General features: G+C 39.7%; 1 protein-coding gene across 3 annotated transcripts in view; it reads right to left on the bottom strand.

Annotated features, from left to right (window-relative positions):
• Nucleotides 1-1,499: 1,499 nt before the first annotated feature.
• doc2d (double C2-like domains, delta) overlaps nt 1,500-13,285 on the bottom strand; it is a 51,026-nt gene continuing 39,240 nt past the window's right edge. For 2 of the 3 annotated variants that reach the window (XM_024289917.2, XM_024289916.2), the window contains exons 9-11: nt 10,163-10,244; nt 9,847-9,943; nt 1,500-5,107 (exon numbers count right to left, since the gene is read on the bottom strand). In XM_024289917.2, coding sequence (XP_024145685.1) covers nt 4,968-5,107; nt 9,847-9,943; nt 10,163-10,244 — 319 coding nt within the window. In that variant the 3' untranslated portion in view covers nt 1,500-4,967. The remainder of the gene's footprint in view (nt 5,108-9,846; nt 9,944-10,162; nt 10,245-13,285) is intronic. The other variant, XM_036212803.1, reaches the window with a different exon arrangement.

The raw sequence follows: 13,285 nt of genomic DNA, 5'->3' as shown, positions 1-13,285 counted from the left end.
TACGGCATGTATCTTATGAGTTGAAAGCAGAGGTCTCCACATTTTTTGCAAAGAGGTACACATTTTGTTAATTCAAATGTGTAAAGGTCAACCACTTAGCTGCATTCTTTGGAAAAGTCTGTTGGTTCGGACCGAGTCTGCTTAATTTGGTCCGGATCAAGCTCTGAACCTTGGCTTTGTTCTGTATTTAGACTCCTTTCTACCAGACATTTCTGTTTCAAACCAAAGCTTGTAAACAAAACCACGTGACTAAAGATCTCTTCAGTCATTGGTCGGGAATTAAGAGGGCGGGGGGAAAGCGACGAGAGAGGGAATACTGGAAGTCCTTTTGCAATCCTTGTTGAGATAGTCCACTATTCAAACTTTGTTTTTCTGACCAGTATTGAACATCTGGATCAATGTCATAGTACACTTATTAGTGCTACTTTGGTACGGCGGAGGCAAAACGTGTTTAACCCTTGTGCTATCTTATGGGGTCTAAATTGATGTTTGATAATTCCCATGACAAAGGTGGAGAGGGTTTTATGTCTATCACAGACACCAGTGAAGATAAAAAAATCCTTGGAAAAAAACGTTCAGTACCATGTCTTGCAGGGTCCAGATGACCCTACTTTTAATGTAAACATGCCTAGGATATCACAAGGGTTAAATGTATGTTTTAAATAAACCATCAAAATTTTTATCATCACGAAAGCAGTGGATTCATAAATAGTTGTCATAGAATGTTTGTATTGATTAGATTTTCACCTTGTGAAATTGGTGATGTCATACTTAGTAAAGTAAAGAGCATGGAGTCCGAATTGCTTTTAAATCCAGGGCACTATAGTCCTGCACTTTATAGTTTCTTAGTGGTTTGGGAGTAGTGAAGAAATTCAGACATCCCATACCTGGTTACGGCCACAGTGAACCGAAGTTTAGTTTTTTTGGAAGCAAACTGAGACAGCCTGAAAATATTGATCTGAGAGCGGTTCCTGCTTTGGATATTTTTAATTTCTTCACAAAGAACAAAATTACGTTTAAAAGTTTTCACAAAACTACAGTAAATTTCATATTTGAGGACCAGAAATAAAATTTAAAAAAAAATGTCAGGAAAAATAATCCTTTTGTTAAAATTAAATCTGGGTTCATACGATATGCTGCATATTGTTCACAATTAACTTCTAAATATAAATCATGTGAACAGGAAAATAACACAAATAGTTATCTTATTCGCAAACTATTGTGGTTTTGATAACAAAAACGAATAGATTTATTTTTTTGGGTTTGGCCCTCAAGGCTCTGAAGTATCCATAGATTTTAAGTTTAAAATATTAGAATGTAGCCAATCACAATCAAAAAAGCTTAGTTCACAGAAAGTGCTTGGGGCCGCATATTATTGGTTTTTATTATAATAACCTGGGAGCCAGTGGAAATTTGAATGCAGGCCCCACTTTGGACATGTTTTTTTTATAGGAGTCCATCACAGAACAGAGCAAACATCAGAAAAAGGAAGACAGACGGCCACTGATAGCTTCAGTTTATTTTGCAAAGTAGTGACACAAGCCAGCCACAGGATGGCAGCCATACTGTGGGAATCGACACGGACAATGAACACACAGGGACAGCAATCATGACTTCCCCCCCATCTCACTCCCCGTGTCAGCAGCCCCCCGCTGCAGCATCACCACTCACTTACGCTGATTTAAGGAAGACGTCTCAAAGTCTGTGACAGTAAAGGTTTTGTTTGTCAAAGCAAGACCTTGCTTTTAATAAAGCACAGCAACTGAGCAGAAATACCCTGAATTGTCATCTTCACAAAAACAAACACACAAAAGAATGCACTTTAAAATCATCAGAATGATGGGCCGAGGCGGCACCCCCCTTTTTCATGCAAGCAGAAGGTGATCGCTAAACATGCAGCTGTATTGCGGATAAATATAAGCCAAAGGGGTGGGGGTGGGAGGTGTTAATAGACGAGAACCTGATGGTAAACAACAGATCCAGAGACAGAAATAAGCAAGCATCCAGCTATAAACAGGAACTCTATTAGAACGCTGTCATCCAGCGAACAAAGGGAAAAGAACTCGGCAGGTGACCGCCGATACAAACAACACAAACTTGTTGTTTTGGTTTGATTATCTCACTGCTGACATGTTGGGAGTTCAAATATGCATAGAGAAAGTGCAGAACAAACCCAACATCCTTTTAGCCCCAGCCCCACCAGCCCCACATTTTAAAGGTTTTTTGGCGGAAAATATACTTTAAACCTTCTCAAGCTTTCGAAGTACCCTTTTATTTAAAAACTTAACACAGCACTGAGGGGTACCATTGCTGCAGTCAAACATTCACAAGGTTATTGAAGGACACAGCAGGATATGAGCAGCCAGATTGATTCAGTAGTTGGAAAGCTCTCAGAAGTCATTTGTTGGCGGTAGGTGTGTTTTGTGTGACTGAATTGTCGAGACGGAGAGATCTCATTAGTCTTTTTTAACACACGTATTATGCAGAAATACATCCAGTTAATGCTACGGTCACAAATACAACTGCCACTGCAATGGAGAGGCATCTGTAAAATATTCAAGGTTTCACGCTGCTGCCGGATTTTTTTGAAAATCGTTGGCGTGGTAGACATCGGCAGTCAGGTGGCACTTGATATGGACGGTCACCGTCCGGAGACTTTTACACATCCTCCCTACACATTCCCACTCCCAACTCGCCATATATGGACATATGTTTCGGGCCCCTCCACGTCAATTTCTGACAACTTGTCATTTTTTGACTTGCTGGCTGGTTCACAACCCTTGGAACACGATACTGGATGTGGAACCTGTACCGCCTTAAGTTAGGGGACGTGCCAGCGTCTGGAGAAGGGAGATCAGGCACTCCTCTATGATGTTCAGTCAAGTATACACAAACCAGCCATGCCTCTATATGGGGAGTATAGATGGTCTGATTTGCAATGTGCTGTGTATTGGCCCAAGTACCTTTCCTCATGAGTGCAGGTGACGTTGTAAGTGCAATGTTTTCGCATCTATTGTTTAAAAGTGTGGAAGGAAGGTTGTTTTGTTGTAGGAATAGAGGTGGGGGGTTTGTCAGGGTCCAATTCAGTCTTTTGAATGTTATGCTGTGCAGTTGGGATGTTGAGATCCCTTGAAATATTTGTGTGTGCGATGGAATGAGGAAATTCCTTGAGACGTGTTTGCGATGTTAAAGGTGAACCGGAACTGGTCCGCGTCCCAAGGGTTGGGGACCTTTGATTAGCATTTATATTTTTGTCCTGCCTGTGGCCCGGTACCAAGCAGCCCTCGGACCAGGATCGATTTGTGACCCGGAGAGTGGGGACGCGGAGGGGACCTGAAGCATATGTCCATATGTGATGAGTTGGGAGTGAGAATGCATTGATCCTCAAGTCAGATCTGCTGGTGGCCGGGAATTCTGGCTGCCACCGACCTGTGGTCACCCAGCTATCGCCCGATTTCATAATGGCGTCATCCCCGTCTGTCTTTGGACTGCGACCTCGAAATGGACCCGGGCAGCCTCTGACCGGCATCTAAAAATGCGACTGCCGCCTCCCAATTACAAATGTCGCCGCATGGCTACCTGCCAAATTACCTAAAAAACTTGCATTTAGGCCGCTGTGCGGTGGCATTATGGGATATATGACCATAGCCTTAATAAAAGTGCAATCTAGATATAATGGGATTTATTTACCATTATTTCTAATAGATTAGGAGTAGTGGGATCAACAGAACATTTTCCTCATTTTCAACTAAATTTCACTTTCTTATTTTCTTATGTCAAAGTGCACCAGTATTGTTGACAGTTTGGGGACTTTTTTGTATCGAGAAACAACCACACCGATAAAAACTCATAGTGTTTACCAAATAAGTGTAAACCATCGCCTTGTAGGAAGAAAATGTTGGATCGTTTGTCTCTGTTGGAGCAGAACTTGAATCACAGTATAAACTGTAAATTCTCTTTAATGGAATGGGATTCTGGATTTATAAATGGTGCGACAAAGTACAGGAGTGAGCAGTACATCCAATAACTTTGTTCTTTAGTTTGAAAATTCAAAAGGAGCAGTCAGACGTCGTGCATCAGGACATCTTTCCTTGCTGAGATCCCTGCGGGACTGAGAGACGGCACGTTTCTGACAGCCTGAAACACTCCTGAGCCTTGTGGCGGTCGCAAGGAATTTCTTTATCATCTCATGTCAAACATTTTTTCACACCTCAGTAGTTCCAGAGTTGAACATAATAATAGTTTTTGTTTTTTTTTTTCGAACAGGACATGAAGAGAATACAGACAAACACAGAACTGCACACACAGAGAAATGTAGGCACTCATATTTCATAACCTCTACACTCACACAAACACACATGCTGACAAATTACCGGCCGACAAAAAGGTGGCAGATCACCACAGACCATAAAAAGACGATACTGAAAAAAGTAAAGGTACCAATCCACCAAATGGATCATTTTGTGCTTTACAGTATAACAATGATGTGCTGTTTTGCATCAGATTGACAGACACGAAAACAGACAACATTCCCACTCCTGCAACTACATGTCACGTTATGAGTCACAAGGGCGCACAGCTCGATGACACCCCACGACCTTTGAGCATCTTAGCCTCAAATCGGCCTATTAGGTGTCAAATCAGGTGAGTATGAGTGACTTCCACAATACGGTGAGGTTTTACCACAATTTGTAATGTCAACGCTTTAATGACGACATTATTACAATTTTGCTTACCTGCGAAGGAAAATATATCCAGGTTACAACTTATCATTAACATTAGTATATATTTATACTAATACTCTGTGCCGTTTTTTTAACAGCACTACAGGATTTAATTTTCTTCTTTTTCGTTATTGCACGTTTTATCCCTTGTCTTTGCAGTTTGGACTTCATCAACCATCGTTTAGTCAGACAGTCGTGTATGCGTGTGAGAGTGTCTTTGTTTGGACGGGCGTTTGGCGTCTTTTAGTCTGGCTTGTCGCTGCTCGGAGCTCCTTGCTGCGTGAGAGTGTGCCAGTATTCAACTTTCTTCCCTTTGTTTTTGAGGCACTCAAACCAATGTTTGAGTCTTTGTCCGCTCGCATTGATGCCCAGCTCCACTCCTCCTGTAGAGATGGAAAGGAAGAGGGAATCAGAGACGACAGGCAATTCTGGCTTTGTGAAAGAGATGGTTGAGGAAAATTCAACTCTGATGGTAAGTAATCTAATGTAGAAACTACGGTTCTTTTTTTAAAAATATACTATACATATCAAGTCTGATTGAATTGATTATATCCAACTAATTATCATTATTAGTCATTGTAGGGTTTTCCAATACCAACTCTAATTCTACATTTACCCCGGACCCGGCAGACGCGAATTACTGCTTATAGTCTTGATGCCCTGCCGCGGTGCAACCGCCAAAGCTTTTTCTTGAATTCATTTGTTGCTGCATCATGGAAAAGTGAGGTTGAGCGAGTAGCTTGGGTTGTATATGTTTTGGAGAACTCTACACAGGCACTGGCAAGCTTGTGTGTCTGGGTTCACCAGATCCCTCAGAGAATGACAGTACAGTGAATTTCACTATTTACTGCAGGAGTTATGCCTGGATGACGGCCATTTTAAACGTCTGTGAGCCAGTTTGAGCATTAACCCAAGACGGCGAAAATACAAATAAAACTGGAAGATTTTTGTTCATTATTTTTATTATTTTCGCAATTGTGCGCACTACAACAGCACCAGCAGTGGCTCTCCATCTACCAATGAGCAAACCTAATGAGCTCCACTGCCCAGGGACCGGTAGCTTAGGCGGTAAACTTCGCTAGTTCTGCTGGGCGCCTGGGCAGCAGCGACCGCTATTAGCTCTGCCGGATTCTGGGGAGTGGAGCTTGCTAGCTCGCTAAGCTGTCCACCGGGTGGCTGGCTAGAATAGCGGTCGATCCAGCTCCATGGGCTCTGTGACAGACCGGCTCTGTCCAGCAGTAACCGGGACAGTCTCCAGCTACTTCGCTACCCCCACAGGTTAAGAAAATGGATGGAAGTTCAGTACATTTTCGCAGTTAGCCATCAAATTTAATTTATTTTCTACCCTTTGATCAAGTCACTGAAAACGTCTCGTGCCCAAAGCTGAGTCCCTGACTGGTTGACGCGCTGCGTTAAGTCTTGCTGCCCCAACGCCTAAATCAAACCTGAGACCACATCTTTACATCGACTTAACACTGAAAATTGATGCTCCTGTCGCGTCCATAAGAAACATGGAGACAAAAGTATAAATAAATCCTGTTTTTGTGCAACTACCTAAGACAATAAATAAAAAATATATATATATATATATTCTGCTTTTCAAATCTGCAGGATTCACATATGAGCTTGGAGATTTAGAACGATATATAGATATTTAAAATAAATGCAGTTTTAATTAGCCTTATTAGGAGGTGGATGTGAAGTAATATTTAAAATTGTACAAGATCAGCCAAACGGAGAATTGTAATGTTTGTTTGTTCTTTGTTTTCATCCTGGGAGAGCATGATGGGAAAAGACACCTGTATGGACATGTTCTAATTCATCTTCATCATGTTAAAAATACAAATTTGAATAAAGGTGGTTTTCAAACTGTATGTGTCAGATTGAAGACTATAGCAGTACAACCGGCTGCTGTATCACCAACCGATATCTCATTAAACTCCAATATTTCATTTATCTATTCATCGATGCCCAGAGGCCATTTGCCTCTTGGCTAAAGCAGATAGAGATGCAGTCTAATGAAAACACGTGTGACATAAGAGGAAGGGGGAAAAAGATAAATGAAATTACAAGATCTAGGAGAAGTTAGGTTCTAAATGAAGACAAGGCTGCTGCGTGCAAAAAAGAAACTAAAATAACTGAGGTGAGAAGAAATGGAGGTGATGGAGCTGCTAGTGTACTGACACACCGCATGACTGGGAGATATCGGCACTTGTCACACTCAGGTCATAGCTGAGGTTTCCCTGGGCTGTAGCTGCACAATCAATAGAGCATGGTATGAAACACAGTACTTCTGTCTCTTTTTGGTGTTGTGAAGATAACAACACAACTTCATTGGTGATCTGCAATTAATCTAAACACTGAACTGAAAACTGACAAAGATAAATCATACTACTGAACTATGATATGTTAATAATTAAAATCTCCTGACAGTTTTAGGGTATTTCCATCATAATTTTGAGATAAAAAAGGCAGGAGCAGTTTGTCTTTTCATCACCATTTGCCCGAAGCCAATCTAAACCAGCTGACAGTTCGATGGGTTAATAGCAGAAAATACTTTGTCACCCAGTCCGTCCACCTCCATATCACCCTCATCCCCTCTGGACATTGATCGATGAAGTATTCTTAAAGCCTGCAGACGACTCCTGGCAAAGAAATGATCAACCATCTTGACACTTGAAGAATGAGGATCTCGGGGCCAGAGGATGTGACACGCAGAAGTCACTATTGTTGACATCCATGTTGGTAACCTGGTAAACATCTTAAAGCGTATCCTCTGCTTTGACATGTGGAGCTGCATAGATGATTCCGCAGGTTAATATGTTGCAGCAGAACAAAGCAGGGTATAAAAACTCAAAGAATCAGCTTCCAATCGACACAATCTTATCATAGAACATTCCTGACTGATCTCCCAACTCAGCCAAAATGTTATTGATCTCTCTCTCTCTCTTTTATTTTCTTTGGACCAGGTTGTTTTGTTGCCTCTCATACTGTTCTCCTTTGCTGTCTAATTGGTTCTGCGACTGCCTGTCACATTTGTCGTCTTTCCATTCCCCCTTAGGGTGCAGTCACTTCATTTCCACCTTCATTTCCTAGAGCTTGTTTCAAATTGAAAATAAGTGGAGTCCAGCGCAGTTTACTAAACAACCTCTAGTTGTCCCATTAGACGAGCAGGCTAAATCCACTTCAGACTTGTTCTCTTATCTATTTGCCTATTTTTTTTGAAAGGTGAAGGTTTGATTTTGTCATGTCCAGGGAGGGCCGGTCCTGGGCATAGACTTCCTAGGCAGCCGCCTAGGGCGTCATCTGCTGGAGGGGTGCCAAATTGCAATGATTATTTTTTTTCTTACAGTATAACACACCACTCATTTTGCGTAAAAATGTTAAAAAATATATAATAATTAAAACCATGAATAAAATGACACAAAAATTTAATATAATCAATTATCTTTCCCGGTGCTATGCCCCTCCTTGCCTAACGCAGCCCCAGTCAAAGCTAGGTGTGTGTTTGTGTGTGTTTGGGGGGTGTTATATGTTAGTGCTTCTTTAAAACTTGAGGAAGAAAAGCAGCTAAACAAGCCTTCAGGGGCAGCTTTAAGATCAAAACAGAAAGAAAGAGGAGGAAAAAACGGACTCAAAGCAAAGGTTCGTCCATTCTGTTTACATTGCTTGGACCCCCCCTCCCCCATTTTGGTCAAAAAATTATCCTGTTTATGGTCAGATAAGAAGAATTTAACTGGTGATGTAGTTTTTATCTTTCTCTTTCTAAACCTTTAATAATGGACATATTTAAACCTTTAAGCCTTAAACACTAGAGATGCCTGTCAAAAGATCTGCTGGGCTTACTCAGGCATGTAAAATGTTAGTGCGGTGGTTAGCGCAGCTGCCTCTCATTGCAGAGCTTGGGGATTTGCGTCCCGGCTAGGGAAAACTATTAATATGCTAACAAAACATTTAAGTGATAATTAAATAATTCTTGAGAATTAAAATAGTTATTTTAACATATTCCAGATAGCTACAAAGCTTCTTTTTTGCGTGCAGTGATGTTTGTGTGTTGGCGAGTGGCGGCTCAGAAATTAAGTTTTGCCTAGGGCGCCATGCAGCCCAGGGCCGATCCTGAGTCCAGCCAAGATGGTCACAAAAAGAAGGAAGTAACACTAGCTTCAAATCAACTTAACCAGTGGATCATGGAGCAACATCTTCAGATTACACTTATCTGTCTCATCCCCTTACTTGCTTTGGTGGTTGAGTAATAAATTTACTGTTCAGTTATAAGCAAGTGCTTATAACTGCGCAGGTTTTCTGCGAGCACAACCAAAATGTGTTCTATAGCAGGGGTGCACGATAGTATATCTACTGTTGGCAACACTTTGTATATCAGTAAAGTCTTTCAGCCCATTGCTCTAAATGGTAACAGAGATGCTCTAGGTTTGGGTCAGTCCATCCATTAACTCATTTCATTTTTTCCTTTTGTGTCTTTGGTGTCGTGTTCTCCTCTCACTAATTAATGGAACTAGCAGGTGGGTGTAGGTGAATCAGTAATGATAATGGCTGTTATCAAGGGCTACATGTCATAATGAAGGCCTTTTCAGCCAGCAGGTCGCTGCATCACTGGACTTATCTAAATAATTAGTGCTTTCCTTTAACCTACACACTCCCAGCTTAGCATGGAAGCCTCAAACGTTCACATTAGGGAGAGTAAAAATGCTTTGATTGGAAAGCCTTCACGCTCATAGAGTGGTAATCTACGTCTCCTCACTCGTTCTCCATCACCGCTACAGCTCCCGTGTGTTTCATTGCCGCAACGCACAACACAGCATGGAAAAGCTTTTTAGCGCTCTGATTGAGCTGTAACGTCGAAGGGGCGAATTCATGAAAGATATAGATCCAGAGAGACACATCCCTCTTTTAGATTCCTCCTCTGGTTTTCCTGTTCCACTCAAGCTCCTCTCTGCCTGTTCAGTCGTTTCCCTCATGCCTCATAATTACCCCTCATCTCTCAGACTCCCACCCCCCCATGGCCTGCTTTTCATGTTTTCCGCAGTTGCTTCTCGTTCATAAAATAGAGATATTCTTTGCTGCAGTTCTCCCCTCCTCTCCACAATCACTCGTCTCAGCCTACCTATGAAATCATTGCTCATTCCCAAGTCGTAGTCCCACACAGAGATCTCAAGGGTCTTCTTTGCCAGCTGATCCAAGGATACTTCATATGAAAACTCCTGTGCAGGTGGTACACACAAGATTCAAATTAGTAGTCCAAAGACACATCAGCGACAGAAGCCCTGAGTTTAGTAAATGCTCTGTGAAAACAGATCTATCTGAGGATGTCATGCTGGAGATGGCACGCGGTTTTTAAATGATCATGAGTCAATCTGCAGTTCAGTAGAGACATCAAAGGCATTAATGCAACTTGTTTTTTAAGAGGGGACACGATTTACCTCATTGAACTCCGGATTAAGAGTCTTCTTCTTCACTGAGGTCTTGTACTTAGACTTTTTGCCCATGTCTGGCTGTAAGATGCTGGAGGGAAAAAAGAGGGAAGGTAAGTCACACATTTTAACCTTGACCTTGATCATGCAATTCCGCGTGTCTGTTATCGTATATTGTTCGGATAAAGAGCCAGTTAGCCTGACACAAACGTTTATTTGCAACTCCGTGTTTGTATGTCACTGTAATCTGCTTTTTAGAATCAAACATTTTTGGGGGTGGAAATATACAATACATAATTGTGAAAGCACTTACAGGTTGGGGTGGGCGTATTGATCTGAGTATCGATACCAATATCAATACCATCATGATGAGATCTTTATTTTCGTTTCAGTCTTTCTTCAATATGTACAGACATGAATTTCCTTATAGAACTCATACAAGTGCAGCTTCTACCTGTCTGCAGTGTTGCCAGATTGAGGACAAAACAGACGAATTTCAGTAAAAACCCACCCAATGTGTGTGGGGAAACTGGCAATGTTGTCTGTATAAACTGCACATATTTTTACGAGATTTATATTTATTAAAGTGTTGCTTTATTTTTTTTCCACTAGTGACTTTGATACTTTATTACTTAAAAAATAAATGTTTGTGGTGCTGGTATACTAACATTCTTGTTAAATTTTTGCTTTTTAAAATTTCACACTATACCGTTGTTATTTATTTGCTGTATGTTCAGTTCAGGTTGTTGTAATTAGTTAGTTAACATTCGTATTTGCCTAAATCTCTGTTCTGTGTTTTATTATACAGTTAATCAAATATTTCAAGGAAAAATGATCACTAACGGTATTTGTATCGATATCTGCAATACTAGCCCTGTAATTACTTGTTATTGGTTGAATACCCAAATTCCCATTATTGCCCACCCCTACTTGTAGAGATCTTTAAGAAATTATCACAATCTGACACTAATACAGCCTCAGATTAACCTCAGGATCATCATTAGGGACGCCATAATTCTCGGTTTTAAACCGAATCGAATGTTACACCATTGAATTGAATTGTGGGGAAAGTGAATCATTGCATCCCTACTGCATACCAGTATATTTATGTTGAAAGCTTCAAACAATTTTTGTGCTAAATTTAAGAAGAATTTACCATTTAGTGTTTTATTTCATTACACCAGGTTTAGGATAAGCTAACTGAAGAGTATTATTCTGCTTATTAGAAAATTAAAAAAAGATTTTCATTAATTTTCTTAGCTTTTGGTTGTTGTTTTGTTATGCACAAATCACATATTGAACCATATATATTGTGAAGATTGCCAATCGCTGCATCCATAATTGTCACTGGTTTATATCAGGTAAATAAGACATGACAGATTTTATAATGCAAGAGCAAAAAGACATTTTAACAACAAATAGAACTTTCACACTTTTAAAGGATAAAAATGCATCACAAAAAAAAATTCTTGTCTAATAAAATATAGATTGAATATCCTGAACAGTTTTTGACCACCATTTCTTATTGTTGTTTTATGGAGATTGTCTTCTGTGATAAACGTTTCAACATTAGGAAAGGCCAAAGCATTTTGTCAAATTTAAATTTAAGAAAATCTGGCAGGAGTGATAAAAAAAACAAAACCGAACAAAAAAAAACAGTTTAAACAGAACCCAGTTAATTAACTTTGATCCATCTTCTATTAACAAAATGATTCCTAAAGATCTATTCAACAGGCGTTAAATAACGTCACCTCTCCCCAAAACTCCCATTTAATATCTGCAGCATGGATTTTTCCATTACAGAATCACCGTCCGACTCCATCATTCTCCGAAATCATATTCAAGAACTAGTGTTGCTCATTAGTGAGTTCCTCAAAATGTGTGGGTAGATCAGGTAAAAAAAAAGTATAAAAATAGAGAATCTAATCATATTTTCTGGCATTTGGCTGATAGATATTATGAATTGAGTTGTAAAAACAACCATTTAAACTCAGTATTTTATTTTTCCTGCACTGCTCAGGTATGCTATTTCATTTTCTCATTAATTTAACAAACTGCTGTTCTAAATTTCGCTTTAATTTCAACATTTATTTCACTACTGCAGCAGGAGGATCATTAAAAAAACTAGTTGCGATGTTTGACATGCAGACCTTTGCAAATTGTTTGGTGGGAATGTGACCCAAATTACTCATCATTTCCATAATGGCTATTCTATTTTAGCATTTGTCTCTAGGGTGCAATATTTGACCAACTTGGTTTTATTCCAAGAGGCAGAACTCAAGGAGAGAATGCGCCTACAAGAAGACAGAAATGCCAACTTGTGTATTTCAATGTTTTTAAAGGTTATTCAGTAGATTTTTTTACATATTTATAAAATTATACAGCAGTGAAAACAAGTCAATGCACCTCATGAAACTGAGCAATAAACAAAAACTGAGATTTTACAGCAACAGTGTATAAAAGGAAGTTATTGACAATTAGGAAAATGCCAGTTTATGAAAACTGGGCAATATTTCAGCTTTTATTTCAACTAACAGTGTTTGATATGCATTTCTGTGACAAACAAAAAAATCAACTTCATATTTGCATTTTGATGTTTGTTATATTTCTCAAACAAACTGTTTCTGTAAGATCAGAGGACTATTCCATGCAGGGTTTGTTTTATTGTTCTAAAACTGATGCTACCAAATCATGTTACCCTGAAAATCCAATGAAAATGTTGTTTTTATAGAATTTTTCTCATGATGGAGCTCACATATAAAGAAACTTAGGATTAAAGCTGTTTTTTTTAGAGTTTTTCTTTATTGTGAATCAGGAGAAGACGATAAAATGCTGTTTGAAAAAGCCAGTATTGGCACATAAAAGCTAGCAGGAGAGCATGTAAAAGAGATTGATGATGGGAAATGAAGGCAGGCTCACTCTGCATCCACAATCCAGAGGCAAATTTCTAATGAACCACTGACGTTCTGCAGAAACTATGTCCAAGAAAAATGATACAAGTATTTTGATTTACCCTAAAAGGGCTTAATCATAATTAAAAGACTACTGAGAACGCTTTAAGAAATCACAAGATGATCGCAGAGGGACTTTAAAATATAAAAGCATAAAACGATCAAGCTGAGTTTGCTCAAT

Source organism: Oryzias melastigma, linkage group LG1 (assembly GCF_002922805.2).
Source record: "Oryzias melastigma strain HK-1 linkage group LG1, ASM292280v2, whole genome shotgun sequence".
Taxonomy (NCBI): Eukaryota; Metazoa; Chordata; class Actinopteri; order Beloniformes; family Adrianichthyidae; genus Oryzias; species Oryzias melastigma.
Note: the sequence above shows the minus strand (reverse complement) of the source record. Positions and strands in the feature narration are given on the sequence as shown.